Source organism: Schistocerca cancellata, chromosome 5, assembly GCF_023864275.1.
Source record: "Schistocerca cancellata isolate TAMUIC-IGC-003103 chromosome 5, iqSchCanc2.1, whole genome shotgun sequence".
NCBI lineage: Eukaryota > Metazoa > Arthropoda > Insecta > Orthoptera > Acrididae > Schistocerca > Schistocerca cancellata.
This window is the reverse complement of record NC_064630.1, coordinates 647,488,138-647,509,027: the sequence shown is the minus strand read 5'-3', so window position 1 is coordinate 647,509,027 and position 20,890 is coordinate 647,488,138. Positions and strand designations below refer to the sequence as shown.

Sequence of the window (20,890 nt, the reverse complement as noted above, 5' to 3'; positions counted from 1 at the left end):
GCCAATTATATCTCGTACTGGTTTGTCTTAATAATCAACACCTTAACTGAATCACACTTAATATGACACTTTTGAAATGTGCAGAACTACTGTTGTTGACTACTTTAAGGTGGTGTGGGTGAATGTAAGGTGAAAAATTTGCATGCTGAGGACACTGGACTACCACGCAAATCAGCATTAAGGGAACTAACAATCTTTAAGGAACTGAGCAGCAATCTAATGTGCCTCTAAAGTAAAAAGCTGTATAAGATGAACAATTTTTTTTTTTTACAATTTACGTGCTTGAAACAAATTTTTCCACTATGAACATTAATAAATTAACTATTGGATATCTGACCGACACATATGCACTTTTTTTATATTATTCTGATTATTACTTTCTTTCATCAAATGGCATGGCACTGTTTCAGTAGTTGTTTGTCTGCGCTATACCCAACCTGCTGTATTTCTCTTACAGGGTGTATACGCAGACAAGGGAAAAAATTCCCAGATTTCCCGGTTAAAAGTACACTTTCTGCCGGATGAAAACATACTTTTTCCCTGTTAACTGACAGCGTATTTTCTCTCTGAACTGTATAACTTATCAATCCTTTGAATGATTATGGTTTTATACATGGGCATAGCATTTCCCAGCACTTTAGAAAACTAAACACGGGGGGGGGGGGGGGGGGGGGACAAGTTTTTGAAAGATCTTTGATGTGCAGCAACATTTACACTGCATATTTTCGTATTACGAAAGTATAAATTTGAATTCCACCAAACACCGCATGTTACATTCCGAAGCATTGAAATCGAGATTGCGATGCGCTTTTGTAAGACGGTCAAAGTTCTGATCTAACCAGCCGATGACAGCAGGTATTCAGAGCTTAGGACACGTGATACTGTTGAGTAGCGCGAACAAATAGTTCCAATGGCTCTAAGCACTACAGGACTTATCTTAGAAGAAAGATTAAGGAAAGGCAAACCTAAGTTTCTAGCATTTGTAGACCTAGAGAAAGCTTTTGACAATGTTGACTGGAACACTCTCTTTCAAATTCTAAAGGTGGCAGGGGTAAAATACAGGGAGCGAAAGGCTATTTACAATTTGTACAGAAACCAGATGGCAGTTATAAGAGTCAAGGGACATGAAAGAGAAGCAGTGGTTGGGAAGGGAGTGAGACAGGGTTGTAGCCTCTCCCCGATGTTGTTCAATCTGTATATTGAGCAAGCAGTAAAGGAAACAAAAGAAAAATTCAGAGTAGGTATTAAAATCCATGGAGAAGAAATAAAAACTTTGAGGTTCACCAATGGCATTGTAATTCTGTCAAGAGACAGCAAAGGACTTGGAAGAGCAGTTGAACGGAATGGACAGTGTCTTGAAAGGAGGATATAAGATGAACATCAACAAAAGCAAAACGAGGATAATGGAATGTAGTCGAATTAAGTCGGGTGATGCTGAGGGAATTAGATTAGGAAATGAGACACTTAAAGTAGTAAATGAGTTTTGCTATTTGGGGAGCAAAATAACTGATGATGGTCGAAGTAGAGAAGATATAAAATGTAGACTGGCAATGGCAAGGAAAGCGTTTCTGAAGAAGAGAAATTTGTTAACATCGAGTATAGATTTAAGTGTCAGGAAGTCGTTTCTGAAAGTGTTTGTATGGAGTGTAGCCATGTATGGAAGTGAAACGTGGACGATAAATAGTTTGGACAAGAACAGAATAGAAGCTTTTGAAATGTGGTGCTACAGAATAATGCTGAAGATTAGATGGGTAGATCACATAACTAATGAGGAGGTATTGAATAGAATTGGGGAGAAGAGGAGTTTGTGGCACAACTTGACTAGATGAAGAGATCAGTCAGTAGGACATGTTCTGAGGCATCAAGGGATCACCAATTTAGTACTGGAGGGCAGCGTGGAGGGCAAAAGTAGTAGAGGGAGACCAAGAGATGAATACACTAAGCAGATTCAGAAGGATGTAGGTTGCAGTACGTACTGGTAGATAAAGAAGCTTGCACAGGATAGAGTGGCATGGAGAGCTGCATCATCAAACCAGTCTCAGGACTGAAAACAACAACAGCTTTCACATATAATATTGGTCCATAAGATTAATACACTGCAAGAGAAGCTAAGCTTTCACATATAATGTTGGTCTTTTATGCGCGTATTACAATTTCAGATATATTATACAAATGTGCCAGTAAAATTTTTAATAACATAAATGTCTGATCTTCTGGGCTAGAAATTCATCTAAATGGCTCGTCATCAAAGAGTTGATTTTTAAATGAGAGTCAAACACTCTGCGATTTAAGAACTCTCTCTTACATTCTCGCAAATAGTTCAACTTGCGTAACAGGAAATTTACTTTGATCGTAACGCTTTCCAAATCACCATTCAGAATCTTTTCCTGCGACCTCTTAGAAATAGGTTTGTTTCTCCAGTTGCCAGAGAGCGCCAGATGACAGGCACTTGCGTAGAAACTAAAAGATCTTATATTATGCCATAAAAGAAAAAAGACATCAGAGGATACTCAGAGCATCGGAATTTTGTGACCCATACTAAAATGTGCGTATTTAAAGTGCACATTCGTATGTCCAGATTCCCAGTGAAGTAGGCCATGACCTGATATTAAGCTTTTCAATGTGGTTTTCGGGATATAAATTTTCTTGGAGTACCAGTACTGTGTTATCTCATGTTCGGTTCTTTATTATGGCATAATGACATGTGTGCTAGAAGTTGAAAATGTGCACTTGAAATGCAGCGAACAGTGTGTGGAATTAAACAATTTGTTTCAAATATATTGTCTGCCTCGGCAGAAAAGATTAATAAAAGAAAACTTCTTTAGCAAACCAACAAAAATAACTTCATTGTTCTGCAAGGCAATTAATGCATGGTTGTCAGAAAAGTGGAAATACAATAAAATCTGAAACTAATAATGTATGTTAGCCTTCCGTAATTATGTGAATGTATTTTAATTCACTTGATAGCTCCCAGCCACAGAAATCTGTTTTGTTTTCATTTGATGTCAGAGCAGTAAACGAAGAGAAAACAGCAAAATCACTAAATGAAAACACGGGTCACATGGAGACTACCCACTTCCCCACTATAGCTCACATTGCTCTGCACATCAGCCTCATATCTATGATATTTCCGAACTGGGGCAATACCCTGCAACTCCCTCGAGCGTTTTGAGATACGGCGTCAAAATTTTAAAAAATCTAATTTTCAGAAACATGTTCAGTTTGTAGTGCACATCTTTCTGAAGAGTCTGATGCATAAAACATACGCGTTTGAGGAAATGTAAGACATGTTATTTGGTCGTAAGTGTGTCAAAGTGCAGTGCCTCGCCTCCTCATACAGCATTCTTCTATCGCACGTCACTGTATTTCGCTCTGTGGAATTGAAACACATATATTTTGTAATGGGCGCCATTAAACCATATTCAGAGCAGTGGAAATGAAAATGTTCTGTGCTGCCTCTCCTGCTTACAGTCGGCCGATTTGACATCCTGTCCCTCTTTTTCTTTTCTTAAAAAAAAAAAAAAAAAAAAAAACCGGGAAGCTCTTCAGAAAATTTCCACTCTATTCCCTGTCAGCTAACAACTTGCTGCTTTGTGTGACAAAATTAAATACAGGATGCATAAACCCATGAGACAAGCAAGACAATAGACATTTCTTCAATCCTTAGCTCCTAGAATTTTTTCCTCTCTAATCTTGCTACAGCTTTTCATGGCATGCTTTCCTTTCTGCAAAAGAATCTATTACCTCATCAAAGTTTGTCAAACGTTTTGCTACACAAAAAATCGAAATTTCGTCGTCTAATACTAAACTAGGACCCAAGACTGGTGTGGTTTCCCAATTCGATTAATCTACTTTGTCACTGTCTGCTAGATAAAGCAAAACAGGCCTTTCTAATACTGCAACATTTGTCATACACACCAAATAAACGAGACTGTTTTGGCACAAACAGTCTTTTTTGTAATGACAGAATATAATTCACGAAGTATCAATATCAAATGCCTATTAGGCCTACTACAAGCAAAAAACTTTGCGTTAGGAAACAGTTTCACACTTCATTAATACACTCGTTTCTCAAGCATGAAAGCGGGAAGTAGTAGGACGAAATTTTTATACAAACTTGGAATCGTCATATTGTTCCATAATTTGTGCGATGTCCCCGTTTCTTCTCCTTCCTCGTTCTAACAAACAGTCATGTTATCACTAATTCTGTAACTATTCCTGTCAATGTCAAAGCTTCTTCGCAGGTTAACTTTGCTAACTCCGCGAGTATCAGGGGTTTAGTTATTCTGTGAATATTCTCCGGTTAGGCATTGTTACATGTTCGTACAAAGTGTTTTCCGCACTTCTTCCAGGATAGAACTTGAAGCGGCTGCTAGCCGGGGACTGTACAACTGGCCCTTACTAGTATAGAGATCTGGCCAAAATTTTTTTGTCAAAATTTGATTTTCTTGGATACACCGAGAAGGCAATACATAATATTTCTTATGTGTTATTCATTTATTCCCACTCCTGTAGACCAAATCTATGGATTTCAGCTAGTAATGATAAAAAACACTCATTTGCAAACCCAATCAACCACACAGACAGACAGTAGTTGGCATTCATCCGTTTGGCCTTACTCCGCTCAGCTCAGCTCGTATAGCCCTTTTTGTCTGTAGGAAAGTTTGTTTCTATATGCAATGAAGATTCCCCTGACAGACATCATGTACACTATGCACGCATTCACAAATCAACTTACGATTCATTCAGAAATCAACTTCGAATGTGTTCAAAAACCGACAGGGATGCGTTTCAAAGTCATATGAATAATCGATGGACTGAATCAGGGACTGAATGCTAGTCGCTTTGTGAAACAAGGTTTTTTCCACTCAAGAATATGAATTTGCCCCCCCCCCCCCCCCTCCTTGATCTGGGCCGGCTGCACATGCACGAATCTGGCAGCATGAGTGCTCCAGTAAAAGTTTTCCTGGTAGCATCTAGCTGCTTGCTGTGACTGCTTACACAGCCAACAGTCATTTCTGTAGACAGAAACGGGAAAAGGTACTACTAAAACTGCACATGCGCATGATCCCACTTGTAACTGCTAAAACAAATATAACAAACAGTTGTGACGTCATGCTCATCGGAGTCAATTTGTTGTTACATAGCACTGCTGTCTTCCGAAAGCCTTCGACACATTTCGCTGTTGGCAAACACTTGTATGAGCACTGTTTTTTGTTGCTGTATATGGTGCATTTCCTTTTAAATTTAAGTTTTATTTTCATTTTTTCTCTCTTTCATATTTTATTGCTGCAGCATTATTCTGCAGTAGCAGAATACAGCAATATCCTTTGTTAGAGTATCAGTTCTTACCAGTCAAAATTACAAAAAATTAACTGAAAACAAAAACAATGAAAAGTTCCCGGAATTCTAAAAAATTCCCGTGCTTTTTGCGGTTTATCCCGGATGAAAAAATTCCCGGGTTTTTCCTGGATCTCCCAGTTGTTCCGGGTCATGTACACCCTGTCTTAGCAATAGTTGTTCAGAAGAGGGGAGTGTGAATTATGATCAAATATTTATATAAAAGAATTTTGTCTAACATAGGTCATGACTGTGTTGCATGTTTAACCTTGAAAGAAGAGATGGGATTTAGTGCTGCGATCACTGTTTTACAAGACTGACCTGGAATACAACCAAGTTTCTCTTAAAACTTTCAGGCACACCTACTGTCAGCCTAAAGGATCTGTTACAAACAAGACCTTTGTTATTGCAATGGGAAATGAACTGTCTGGCCACTTTATGCTGCAGAGGCCACTGTTATACAGTTTTCTTAAATTATTGAGACCACCGCAGAAACAGTACAGAACATTCTCAGGCGCAATTGGTGGCCAACTATCTTTCTGGTAACAAGATATAGCAAGCTGTGTTCTAACGCTGTATAAAGTATGGAAAGAAAAGTAGCTTATGCCTCAGAGGATTGTACTTTCAGTATTTGGTTAAATGATTTCTAAAGTCAGAATAATAAATTAAAATTCCTTAGAAACATAAAAACATGTAGTACTTAAGACTTTTTGCACAATTGGTGTAAAAAGTCAGTTATATGTGGTGTTGCCAAGAGCCAGATCAGTAAATGTGTAACAATATATAAAATTACTTAGTATACTAAGCATCTTAAAATTAGTTTATGGTACTTAAGTGATGCTCAAACTAAGAACAATTTTGTCAGTAGCTATTAAAGTTTCTGATTGTTCAACAGCCATGAATGGAAAGGTATAATGCATATGTATAATATTACTTACCTCAGCACCACTAACAATTGCACGACTATAAAAATCTATAGCTGTGCTGTAGTCCCCACGAGCTTCCTCAAGTGCAGCCAAGCATTCCCAGTACAATGGTTCGTCATCCAGGTTAGGAAATTTTTTTCGTATTAAATGAAGCCATTCTTCACACTGATCTCTCGGGTATGACTGAGGGTACAAAAGGCGTCATGTAAAGGTAAGCAGTAAAACATGCATGTGATTAATACTGGTAACAATGTCAAAGCTAAGTGTAGTCAAGACAACTTAATCTCTCTCTCTCTCTCTCTCTCTCTCTCTCTCTCTCTCTCTCTCTCTGTGTGCGTGTGTGTGTGTGTGTGTGTGTGTGTGTGTGTGTGTGTGGGGGGGGGGGGGGGGTGTAGAGGTATCCCAATTTTTCTTCAAGGAACTAAACTACAATGTCATCAGTCTATCATTCACAAAACAAGCCCTAAAAGGTTTGTGCCATCACCAGTTAGAAGTAAAGGTCAGCAGGTATTGTTGCCAGTGTGTGGTAACTGCAGAATTCATTTATTGGGGAAAACAATGATGCTTTGGGTTACAGCAGTTCCACGAGATATAAAGTGAATGTAGGTTTATATCAGATAGTAGATTACTTGGCTCAGTTCAGTCTCAATTGTTGTATTGTAGTGTCACAGGTTGAATCTGAATTTTTCAGCATGCTGGAATTTATCACTGAAAAATTTTGAATTTATTCACTGCATCATGAAAGAATAAAATGGAAGACAAACAAATACTGTCAAGGTTGTTATTTTTATGATCAACAACCCTTCGCGTTCTATTCAGCAGAGAAGGTAAGTAGTAATGTCATTTTCGTTTTAACGAAATCTTATTCATTCTTGGCACTAGGTACTTCATTTTGTGTTGATGTACCAACAAAATCACCTAAGTGATACTGTACTCTGTATTTTTACACATATATTAATTTTCTGATTAACCAATCACAGTTACTTTAGAACATAGTGCTGTGGTCTGTTGTACTTCCTACTTTTTTAATAAGTACTGCATCTGCAGGGAGATGAGTCAGACCAAGTATAATTGAGTCATTGCTCATTGCAATAACACTGCCTGCAAACTCTGGATGTCAGGTATCTTTGTCACAAAAATGTACTGTTCAATGCATCTGGGTATCTTGGTGGAAGCACGGCATATAATAAATGATGGTTATGCAAGGCTAAGCTTCAAACTTTCCCAGGTTTAAAAACTGAACACTTAGATCTGTTTCTAAGGAAGAAATCAAATGCAAATTCTGTCCCTTCGCAGAAAATACTTAACTGGCTTGGATATTACTTCACTATTCTAGTAATAGAGGAGGAACATTACAAATTTATTACTTAATTATATTAACAAAAGCATTAACAAACATCTTTCTAAGTAAAACTTTTTTGTTATATGTGTGAGGACAAGGACCCATCTTTATCTGATCTCGAAACAGGTAGGCTACTAAAAAGAATGCAACAATAAGAAACCTAGTTTTGAATTATCTTTCATTTTACAACCACGAATTAAATCTCCTGTTCTAATATTGTTTAAGACAAAAACATGTGTATTAACTTTTATACTACATCTGGTGTGAGACATAGTGAAAAATGTATTCATGTTGATCTGATGATTATTTTACCAGTAAAGATACGAAACTGAGAGGGACACTAAAGCCAGCTGTATAACACTGTACTAATTTGAACAGTATCCTGCTGTTTTTTGATCTGTTACTACACGATGCTTTCAGATTGACAAGTTAGTAGCAATTTTGAAGTGCATCAAAACAAAAACGAATATAAACAGTGTAAAAGGAAGTTTGATTGACCAATAGCTATGAATGGAAGTTGGGTCTTTTCCTTGCTCAAGAATAATGATAGTTATACTATTCCATCACTGTGAGAGAAATTCACCTCAGAGCCAGATATGAAAATCTGAGAAGATAATTTTTTCTGATCTGCATTCAAGTGTTGGATCATTTCAGTTGGAGCCTTGGGCCTTGTTGGGAGATGAGTCAAGGACACAACAGTTCCAACTTGGTAAATAGTTATATGATTCTCAACAGTGTACAGTAAAGAGCAGGAAAATTTCCTCTTCCTTTTACGTGTCCGGAAAAAATGAAGGTTAAACGCAGTCAAGGATGCCACTGCAAAGTGGATAGCAAAATGTTCCAGGACATATGTCTCAGTGGAAACACCAACATGCTGCCAAAGGCTGGGAATAGTCAGCCATTTTGGGCCAATTAACTCACAAAGTTCTGGCCACAGCTGGCACAGGGACTTCATTTCCAAGGAGGAGTGTGTAAGTCCCAGCATTCATTCTTTTGATGTTTTACCCTTTCAGATATATGGGCTACATTTGACATTAAGATTCTCCACTATGGCTCTGATGTCTGACTATGCCAGATATTCCCATTAGTGTAAAATAAATAAGAGTTGGGGAGACTGCATCAAGTAGAAAAATTGGATTGGAAATAATTAAAAAGGGGCCCTTGCTTGTAACTCCAAAGATAATGAGATTGGCAATCAAGGTGCACTACATGAATTGTTAAAGAGCTTGACACACTGCTTGAATGCCTTCGATTGTGTGAGAAACCTCTACAGACAGCAATAATATTTCCAAAATTAATACATCATACAATGTCAAAATGTCAACATTTGAAAATTTCAGTGGAAAAACTTACTGAGTTTAAGAAATATCAATTAATTCAATGCATCTGGAATACTTACTGCAAGAATGAGTTTATGTAGATCTGAGAGAATGTTTTTCAGGTCTTCCAGATTGCAGTTATCAAAAACATTTTCATTATCCTCTATTACTTTTCTTATTTCCTGGTCAGGGTGTGCAAGAGATACTTCAGAACCTACGTCAGCAGTTCCTGCTTCTTTGTTTCCTTCCAAAACTTCAGTTGATAGTGCAACTTCTTTATCTGGTTTGTCAGAGGCTGGCTTGTGAAGCCCAAAACATCGAAGGTGGCTGAATGCGTTTAACGACTTCCCCCTTTTCTCCAACCAGTTGAGCAAATTCCTCCTTCAAAACAAATAAATCTGTAGCTGTATTGCATTATATTCACCATTATCACAAAAATATCTTACTGACATAAAAAAAGAAAATTTAAAAACATTAATATCACATTCCAAATGCTGCACAACACTTCATAGCATTTATAATTTATTAGAAACCTCTGCTTACTTCAACATATGGGGGAAGTGAATGCTTCCTGTCTCATGTGGATGTGTGTATGTGTATACAGTGTGGATGAAATTTAATGACAAAGCATTAGAAACTTACTTGTATTAGTACTAAAAGAAGTGTGATAGCTCAAAAGCTACAGGACAAGGAATACTTTCCTCTACATATATAAAAAAACTAATTTCTACGAGATATTAGTTTACTCTGTTGAGTGTCACCACGTTACAATTACTTGAGCCTAATAATGTAATTGTTCTTAAAGTACTGAATTAAAAATAATACTATTCCATGTACCTTAAAACATCTGGTTGTGGAGTGAATGATACAGTTTTCAGAGGTGTTTTCGCTTGAGATGTTCCAAATAAAGTCATTCGAGATTTCCTCAAAGAAGAACGGTGTGGGGTATCTGCAACCCCAGCACAAGTCTCTTGTCCGTTAGGTCCTCCTGCAGACTTGTATGCTGTAAGTAATGAAGGAACATGTGATTTTTAGCACAACCAACTAGATCATTAAACAATTAGTAGCAAATTTCATACTTCATAAATGCATAGTATTAAAAACAATATTTACAGTTCTTATCTATTCACTTGAAATTGCAGCTTTCTAATTTTTAAAAACTTATGATTTATGAATTATTCTGATATGCCACAAAATTCTACAGATATTTAAACTAGCAGACATTTTAAGCCCAAAAAATTAGTGATGCAACTGTTACACATTACAGTGTGTAAGATATATTTCCAAATGCTACAGTGGGAAAACTTGATATAAATGCGGTTTGTAAAATGTGAAGTTAACTATAAGACATTAATGCTTTCTGCCAAAGTTGCACAATAAGAAATCTTGAGAAGGAAGTTAAGACACAAACACTTGGCATAGAAACATTAAAATTTAGGAATAAATTCTGCATGTAAGGAAAACATTGTGTCAACGTACATCTCAAAGCACCTAGTTTCTGAGTTAGAAGCCTCAGTTACACGTGCCATTTGTATGAGAGACCCTTGCTCCTTTGAAGTTTACTAAGTACTGTATTCTGATTACTTAGATGACTTATCACCATCAGTCACAGGAGATTTACTCAAACGATGATGCTTCTATTGATTTCTGTGCATGTGCAAGTAAATTCTACAATTTTACTCAGTAACAGAGTGTAATGGCATACAGTATCATTTAATGTGATATGTCTGTCTAAAAGTAATGGAATATAAACAAAACACAGTATGCCGAAATACACTCAACAGAAAATTATTATGCAATGAAATTTACAGTAAAAATGAAATTAATGTAAATCATTTGGTACCATAGTTTCAAGTTTGTATACTATTTACAAATGTGTATGGTGTTCTTTAAGCATACTACAATTTTATATGTATACATACTGGAAGTGATGATACAAATTACTTGTAAATGTGTTTCCAAGTGAATAAATCCCCTTCCATTCCATATATGTTCTATTCTGTTTTTAAGAGAAACAACTAAACACAATTGGAGTATGAGGGAGACACATTTACGTTGGGTGGACCTTTCCTCAGCTAAGATGACAGTCAGCACAGTAATCTAATATCCAAAGAGGAAATCATAAAATCATTCAAAAGCTACTTTAAATGTTTGTTTCTGATTTTGCTCCCGACTATAATGAGTTATTAATGAAAACAATGACATTCCAGGAACAATATCAAATGAGCTATGAAGAAAGGAAAGACATCTGGATGTTTTATTTAAATACAAATTGTTAAAGCTGAAGTCAAGGTAAAACTAAAGAAACTATCAAACTTGACTGTACAGGAACATAATTTGCAAAAATAAACTATAATTATCTCAGCCTCTAATGTACAAGATACTTTGTGAAACTGTTAGCAACTTTCAAGTTAAGAATGAAATAAGAGACTTGAGTGCTGACTATGAATTACCTTTCTGATTTAATAACAAAATTTAAAAAATGTCAATAATGCAGAGATTGTGGCACACACAGTTCAAAAAAGAATATGGAATTGTTGACAGGCAAAAGTTAGTAGAAATTCATGTCTATACAGAAAGGACGATGTGCAAAGCCCACTTCTACAGTCCTATTTTTGTGAAAGATCTTGCAGAGAATTTAAGAAAATTCTGGTCCTATGTAAAGTCGCTAAGCAACTTAAAAGCTTCTACATCTACAGAGGGTGGAGATAAATATGGAAACAAAAAACACAATATTACCATGTCTAATATTATGTAGAAAACTATGGCATTCAAAACACCTTCCAGTTGCCTCAGAATGGATACAATACAGGTCCTGTATTACTTTCAAAGCAATCTTCCTGCAAAATAGTGGCAAGCTCAAATCACTGAACTCCCACCCTGTTTCACTGGAGATGATAACTCTGCTAGAAGTTGGAAACCGTCATACAACACTTATCCAATTAAATGACAGTCTTCCATTGCACCATAGCCCAGGTTTCCTGTCTTCAGCGCCATGTTTTCCTGTTATAGGCATTTGCATCACTGTTGAGTGGTTTTGGAATTCCAGTCCACCCCGCAATCCCCTGCTGACGGCACTCCCTTTCTGTTTGGCGTTGGCAGGATTCATGAGCGAGACAGTCAGTTCTGCAGTGACTTTTGCAGCTGTTGTCTTTTTTGTCACAAGCTCTTTAATGACTCACTGCCACTGTTACTCAGAACATGCTTTCATCCACATGATTTAGCAAATGATTTTTTTTTTTTTTCATTTTCCCTGCAGGCTATATACATCTTCCTTATGTTGCCTCTTTAAATACCAAACAATTTGGCTAGCTTGTTTACAGATGCACCCACAAAACGACAACAATTTGCCCACATTCGAATTCACTTAACTCTGACATAATGCATTACAACTACACAGAACACTGTTCTGACCACAACTGCCATTTTAAATGTACTGAGGACATTGCACAGGTGGTGTTCATGGTCAAATTTTACAGTGTAACCTCCAGGCTTGGCTAGCATCTGTATTTATGTTCAAATATGCATATCCCACAGTGTTCCCGTATTTTTGCCCAACTACATACATCTACACCCACAATCTGCAAGCCGCTGTATGATGAATGGTAAAGGGTATCATGTACCACTAATCAAACAGAGCCAGGGAAGACCTGCTGTCTATATGTCTGTGTACAAACCCTAATTTTTCTCATCTTCATGGTCTTCATACAAAATGTAAATTGGTGGCAACAGAATCATTTTCCTGCCAGCTTCAAATGCCAGTTCTCTAAATTATTTCACTAGTATTTTGTGAAAAGAATGTCTTCTTCCCTTCAGGGATTCCCATTTGAGTTCACAAAGCATCTCCATAACACTTGTTGGCCAAACTCACACGTCACAAATCTCTGAATTGCATTATATTCGGTCACTCTTAAATCAGTAAGGTACAGCACAAGACGACAGCAAAAAGAAAGTTAAAGTTTAAAATCTTGTGTTCAAAAATTACTCACACAGGACAATTGTGCTGACATACGACCGATCCATTAAATTCCTTGTCCTTATATTTCAGCCTTATACCTTCCAGCAGTCTTCAAAGTGAGCAAACAAACTGAAACTGCAATACTTTTTCCATTGTTTTAAACCACAAAAAACGAATGCCTGAGATGCTGTTCAGCAGAAAAAAGTATGCCAAGTTATCAATGTGTTATAAGCTGCACTGCAGCAACATCTTTGCAAGTTTGCTGAAGAAAGTGCCAAACTGCATGATTTGTTTGCATTGAAACTGTAATCGTTGTAAATTAAATTCTTTGCCAAACAAATTTCACATGTTTCTTTCACCACAAAGTCCCAAACAGATGAAGATGACACTATATCAGTGCAGGACCATACCATGAAAACTAACAGTTTTGTTACATCTTTAACACTTCCTGTTTTTCTGTTTTGTGGCATTACTACTGCACACGTGTGACAATGCTGCTAAACACCATCAGCTCAAGGTATTGTACATGCTGACAGTGGCTCAACAATAAGCAGGGGTTCAGAATACGGCAAGAGGAAATGAAAACTCACTGTGTGAGACCTTCAGCACAGAACTGGACAGAGCACCTGAGACCCAGGCAATGGACTGACTGACAGCCAAAGGAGACCATGCCAGATCTGTTGTATGAGCAGAAGGTTGCTGAGATGAAAACAATAGTCAGTCCACTGGCAGCAGCAGAGGTGAGGCCACATTCACCATCAAGGAGGGAGGAGGAGGATGATGAGGACAGATCAAAGTCATAGGCTCCATGTTGGGAATCACTGAAACAAGCTTCACTGAGGCCCACGGCCCCAGGTAAAGGGAGGGCGACACAGACCACAAAGGATGCGTCAATGGCGTAGCACACTGCTGCAAATGGGAGCCAGCTCCTGGAATAACTTAGTGAACAGCCCTGCCACCCAGCTAACTGGAAGCCCGCAGTAGTAATAATCCAACAGGTCACAGGTGCAACTAATTTGTGTGATGGGTCACCTGCTGCAGATGGACAATCCACCTGAACACAAACAACTGCCAATCTCTGTGGTCCAGCAACCAGCCCCACTACCAGTTTGAAGGTCGGGCCCAAATGGCAGTCCAGGAGGGGAGGGGAGGGGAGGGGAGGGGAGGGGAGGGGAGGGGAGGGGAATTTGATTCATGATGCAAATCCGGGAAACACCATGGCTGGCAACCATGCAGACATTCTGCCTGACTGCATCCATCATCCAGTATCACCCAATATATAGCCAAGTAACTTGACAACACATCATTGCGGGAAGAGGCAGACACTGACTACTTCATCTGAGTCTTTAATGTCTGCATGAAGAGCTCCATCTCCGAATGCAAAAATCTTGAAACTCCTGAAACATAAGTTGCCGACCTTTATTCGACATGGTCCTATGGGATCCCTCAATGGCAAAAATGACTGCCAATGCGTGGACAGCAGCAGTCGACAGTGTAGAGGACAACTTTGTTACGTATGAGAAATGTCTAAGCATCAACTGCAAACCACTACAAGCTGCCCAAAAATGGACCTGCAAAACTGACATCCACCCTGTCCAGAGGGTGTCCTAGGACTGGCCACACGTAAAACCAGCAGACCTGGTTCTGTGCACAGGCACCACAAGCCCACATACAGTTCCCAGTGTGTAAGATTTAAAATATCTGCTTAGCTGTGATTGTTTAAAAAACGTGACTGGTTTCAGAAAAGTTATATTCCCATCTTCAGGTGTACATACCATCACGTTCACCTGTTCTACAGTGCAGTCCGGTGTTTGTGGCACATGACCATCTTGCAGCTGACTACTGAATTTGGACATCTGAAGATGGGAATATAATTTTCACAACACCGGTCATGTTTATAATGAACAAACTCATAACTGATGCAGATATTTTCAATCTTACCATCCAGCTCAGTTGCAGATGGTGTTAGAATACTATGCATACCCCAGTGTGACTCAGCAGCAACTGGAGTACACTAGGACTGAGGGATGACAACTTGACAGCTCCTTTGTGATGAGCATGAGGACCACCCGGACAGTGCCAAGTCAAGCCCACAGGAGGAAAAAAGAAAAAAAAAAAAGTACGCCACACTGCAACTGCACCCACAGTCAAGTTCCAGGCAACCCACCTGGACAGCAGAAATGATTAGCTGGGAAAGCGAGTCAGCTATCAGTGGGCAGTCCTATATGGTAACTTGGAATGAAGGGCCAAATAAGGAAACTAGCAGTTTGTGGTCAGTGATTTGGAGGATCCTCGTTTCAAAAAGACTTTAAACTTTTTTTTATTCTGAAAACAATAGCCAGTGCACCCTTTCCCACCTATGAATAATTAAGCTGTGCCTTGGATGCATCTGATGTGCAAGCAATGGGCTGTTCGGTGCCATATTGGGAGGCATCACAGGCCAGGGTTCAAGAAGCCTATTAACAATCAACAGATCAGACAAACCTAATGTCCTTTTACCCAAGCTGATCAAGAGGATGGCAGACATGCTCAGCCTGAGGAATGAACATGGCACAATACATCTTGCCCAAAAGAGATGAGTTCCTTCAGATGTTTGTGCTTGTGCAGGTTTTGCTATGTTCATCTATAGGGACAAGCATCTTTGCTAAGCACATCCCAAAAAATGTACCTTCAGGTAGAAAAATGCACTCTTCTAGCTTGCAAAGAAGTCCATTCTCCACAAGGCATTGTAATACTGTCTATACGTTTCATAAATGCTCCTCTACTGCAGAACCTGTAACCCAGATGTCATCAATGTAGTTCCTGCAACAGGAAATGGCCTCAATCGATTGCTCCAAATATCATTGATGAATTACTGGCACAAATGAGATTCCAAAGAGCAAGTTGTTGAACTGGTAAAGCTTGAAGGAGGGTACTGCGGACCAAGGAAGTCTGAGAAGCTGTGTTCATTACTCAGTGGTAATTGCGGGTACGAATCATGCTAATCTGTTCGTGCAAAGTAATGCCCTTCACTGTATACTTTTAAATTATGTGCCCATCATTTTGATGTTAGTACTTCAAAGTCAATTGTACAAATGTTACATCCGTAACCACGGAATGACCCTGCACTGTACTGCCACAGTATTTGTTGAGCTGTAAGAGTAAGGCACACCTATGGCATTCCATGCATCTTTCCATGATTGTATGAGTCATCTATTGGTTGAGCCAGACTTCTAATCTTCAGCATTCTCCTGCAGCACCATGTTTCAAAAGCTGTTTTCTTCATACCTGCAGTGTATCATCACACTATTTTTGGACCATTCCATGTCAATGATGACCATAAAGGATTCTGATAACACTGTGTAAACATTCAAACACATCCTCCATGAGCATAGGTAAAGTTTTACTTTTGCCAATATAATACTTGAGCCCATAGCGCAACTTTCAGCAGTGCACCCCGAATTTTTGACAACTGTGATACATAATATCTTCAGCAATATTTTCTGGAAAGAAACAAGACTGCCATATTGTACAACTTTTGTGCTCTCTTCAATGAATCAATAAAAAAGATTCCTTGTGCACTTTTAGAGAGGATAATTTGAAGCAAATTTGGTAAAAAATAGGCACTTCAAAAAAAAAGTTAAGTATAGATTTTTATATATCTGGAAGCAATTGCAGGACACACTTGACTCTTTGCACATAACAACTCAATACAAGTTCTTAGAGCACAAAATTTCTTCTATTGCTTCCCAGTAATTCACAAAATGAGGATGAAATTTTTGGTTTTTGTAAAACCCAAAATGGGTATTTTCAGAACACTTTCACAAACCGGAGTTTTATGCAAACTCCTTTAAACCATTTCCATTAGAAAGGCCATGTTCTAAACCACCTAAAACTAGATATCATTTTGCAATGAGAGCATATAAGGCCCTAAAAAGCAAGGTGAAGATGCACCAAAAATATGCTCATATTCCACTGGTACTCAAATGATATCTTCTATTATGTTCTACAATAGTTTTGTACTCTGGAGAAGTTTATATCAATAGTCCTGATGACCAGGAAGTGAGACCTAGTCACAGGAGGGGGTGGGGGGTAATCAGGTACTTCAGTCTGTTTTTCTGTGAAGATAACTACAGAAACTGGTTACAAACTTCACATTTTAAGTGTGTCAGTCAAAAAGTAATACCTCCCATATTTTCCTCTGTAAATCAATTTTAAGTGAAAAATTTGAATTTTGCACTATTGCACAAAGTTTTAAGGAAGGGAGAGGATTTGGGGGGGGGGGGGGGAGGGGGAGATAGGAGCAGGTGAGTTTGAAGATTTTAATTCAGTTGTGGACGACTTGCTCTGAACAGAAATGTATGAAGCATCACACTATCATGAGATCTTTGTGAAAGAACCAGCAACATTCTCAGCATTAATGTGACTGAAATTAATGAGATTGTACTGAATGTGCGTCAGTGAAAGTGGAAAGTGTAAATGTCATTAGAAATATATACATCATCTACTTGACCACACATTTTATATATAACTTATCTGGTACCTTGCAGTTTCTACTGAACCTTCTCAAGTTTAGAATTGTCACAATAATGCCCATTCAGTTGTGTTATTAATCCCATTTTATAACATATCTAGAGTATTCAAGTTTATATTAGAGTTGCCTGTCAAACCAACTGCAAGAAAAAGAACTTTTCTTTTAAGATAGGCTATCATCTTAGACAGGCTAATTGGTCTCGCTCTAGTGTTGAACTAGAGCCACAGAAAGATTTACCAACACACCCACAATCTAGATCTAAAATGCTGGGTACCTCATTTTTAATAATCTCCACAACTATTCAGGCAATTAAGTAGCACATGTCCCAAAATTTGTCTAATGGAACAGAAGCAATTTTAGATTAACAATATGTAGATAACTGTTTTTTATTATCACATAGATAGTGCAGCAAGTTCTGGGTAATTTTATACCTCTTAAATTTAAGGAACCAAGATAGTTTCCAAGACTTACCCGAAGAGTGGCCAATTTTAGATACTCTTGATATGTCTGGAACTGAAGGGCTTCTCACACTCTTTAGCTGCATGGAACCGACATGTGAATGAAATGTTGTGGCTGATGATGAGCGCCTCAGTCCTGCACGCTGATTTGTTGTAGGAACATTTTTCTGTCTGGCACCTGCAGAGAGCTGTGGTCTATTCTTCTGTGTTGACGGGGGAAGCTTTGAGACACCGCTTACATTGGCATTAACATTTTTTATTCGATTAACTGGTGTAAATGTATTGGGAGTTTTTTTCACAGTCTGTACAGAACTCTTCTGCTGTACTGGCCCAGTATGTTTCTTTTCATTGCATCTTGGAACCTTAAACAATTGTTTTGGTGCTGCTGCTGTAGTTGCTGTGAATGGTTTCCTTGTAATATTTGTGCTTCTCACCAGTGATGAGGCAGGAGTTTTAACTTTAAATGTTGAAGTTAATCCTGTACATTTCCCAATGGTAAGTAAAGGATTAGCTTTTTCCATGCGCAATCTACTTGCTGTTGTCTGTCTGACTTCAACTGGTTTCCTCTTTATGGTGTTTTTCACATTTTTCTGACAGGCTGGAAAAAAAATTGAAATGATTAAAAATATTGTCATAGTTAGAAGCAGTCAGACTCCTCCAGGCTTAGTCCAGCAATCAAGAAAGCAATATGTGTGGAGAAATTCAAGCATTACATTATTTTCACTGGTTATTCATGTGTGTGCTTCAAATGATTGGAATTGTCACCTTGTAGTTCACTTATGGTTTCAGAATGAGATTTTTTCATCTATTTTATATGCTTCATAATTAGAACTAGCAAAAACTGCAACAGCTAAAATAAAATTTGTTGACAGCCATAAAGGGAATGATAATGTTCGAAAGTTCCTTTACAGGTAGCGAATCCATTCATCATCTAATAATAGAATATTAGAATGGCTACCCATGAAATAAATGTGCAAATCTGAACTTAACATTTCAATTAATAAAAGGCATTTATAATCAAAATATCTCTATGACTGCAAAAATTCTTGGTTACAAGACAATAACTCACCTAGGAAGTTTAACTATCAGAAACACTCATTTTATGAGCAATAAAAGAATATCAATTACTCACAAAAAACAAGACATCTTGCAAGGAAGATATTGGGAAACCGAAGAAAAGTAGAAACATTGAAGTACAGAATCATATAGAATAAAGCAGCAAATGTTCTATGAGCCTTCCAAAGAATAGGCCCTAGCAGACTGACAAAATTTTACCTCATTTTGAAAAATTAAACAGCAAACCCAACTGCCCTATGAAAGTACATAAATATTTAGAAGAAATTAACATAAATAAGTAAAAAATTGAAGATTGAACAAACTATAGAAACAAAATTAGGAGGTGGGGAGGTTTCCAACAGAACAAAATCCCAAAAACACCAAAAAGACAAGAGACAGTACAAGAGAGGAATGAAAAAAGTGTACAGCTGGAGTAATGGAGAAAGCATAAATCTTACATAGTGGCTTAAATGTAGTGGAGGAAGAAGGTAGGAAGTAACAATAAATGACAGATCAGGCATCACCAAACAATGGAAAATCCAGGATAAAATAATGACAGTATTACAAAAAGGAGACTGCTACTCACCATGTATCAGAGATGCTGAGTCACAGATAGGCACAACAAAAATGTCCAGCAAGTAAGCTTTCAGCCACAAGTTGCCAAGGGCAGAGTATGAGCAGCAGGACATGTTGGGAGACACAATATGGGTGGTGGGGGTAAGAAAGGCACTGGGGTGAGAAGGGGGAGGGATAACAGGATAGGGGTGATGGACAGTGAAGTGCTCCTTGTGGGAGCACACATGGCAAGGTGGAGAGAGGGTAGGGCAGCTAAGTGCAGTCAGGATGTTAGACAGAGGGTGGGGGTGGGGGTGGGGGCAGCAGGAAAGAAGAGAAGTAAAGAGACTGTTAGTATGCTGATGGAACAGAAGGTTGTTTAGTGCTGGTGTGGGAACAGGTAAGGAGGTAGGTGGGTGTAGGAAATGACAGACTGAGGCCAGGAGGGTTATGGGAACACAGTATACACTGGAGGGAGAGTTCCCACCTGCAAAATTCAGAAAAGCTGGTGTTGGTAGGAAGGATCCAGATGGCACAGGCTGTGAAGCAGTCATTAAAATTAAGAACCTTATGTTGGGCAGAGTGCTCAGCAACAGGTGGTCCACCTGTTTCTTGGCCACAGTTTGTCAGTGGTCATTCGCATGGACAGACAATTTATTGGTTGTCATGCCCATGTAGAACACAGCACACTGCTTGAAACTTAGCTTTTACATCACGACTGGTTTCACAGGTAGTCCTGCATCTGATGGGATAGGTGATGCTTGTGACCAGACTGGAGTATGTGGTGGTGGGAGGATGTATAGGATAGGTCTTGCATCTAGGTCTATTAAAGGAATATAAGCCATGTGGAAAGGGATTGGGAGCAGGGGTTGTGTAGGGATGGATGAGGATATTACACAGGGTTGGTGGATAGCAGAGTACCACTATGGGAGGGGTTGGAAGGTTAGTGGGTAGGACATTCCTTATGTCAGGGCATAACGAGATACAGTCAAAACCCTGGTGGAGAACATGATACAGTTGCTCTAGTACTGGTTGGTACCAAGTCATGAGGGGAATGCTCCTCTGTGTGACTTTGGGAGGTGGTGATGACTAGAAAGATAAGGCACAGGATATATATCTCTGTGCAAGGTTGGGAGGGTAATTACAGTCTGTGGAGGCCTCATTGAGACCCTTGGTATATTTCAAGAGGGACTGCTCATCACTACAGATATGACAGCCATGGGTGGCAAGGCTGTATGAAAGGGATTCTTGAGATGGAATGGAATGGAAGGCAGCTGTCAAAGTGGCAGTTGGTAGGTTTGATATGGTCAGAGATACTGATGTAGCTATCTTTGAGGTGGAGGTCAACATCGAGGAAAGTGGCTTGCTGGGTTGAGGAGGGCCATGGGAAGTGAAAATGGGTGAGAAGGTGTTGAGGTTCTGA

The 20,890-nt window shown here is 38.6% G+C and overlaps 1 protein-coding gene across 1 annotated transcript in view; it reads right to left on the bottom strand.

Moving 5' to 3' along the window:
- LOC126188084 (uncharacterized) overlaps positions 1 to 20,890 on the bottom strand; it is a 103,389-nt gene that overhangs the window by 32,984 nt on the left and 49,515 nt on the right. Inside the window, exons 5-8 of the mRNA XM_049929539.1 lie at positions 17,870 to 18,454; positions 9,765 to 9,930; positions 9,008 to 9,308; positions 6,279 to 6,449 (exon numbers count right to left, since the gene is read on the bottom strand). Coding sequence (XP_049785496.1) covers positions 6,279 to 6,449; positions 9,008 to 9,308; positions 9,765 to 9,930; positions 17,870 to 18,454 — 1,223 coding nt within the window. The remainder of the gene's footprint in view (positions 1 to 6,278; positions 6,450 to 9,007; positions 9,309 to 9,764; positions 9,931 to 17,869; positions 18,455 to 20,890) is intronic.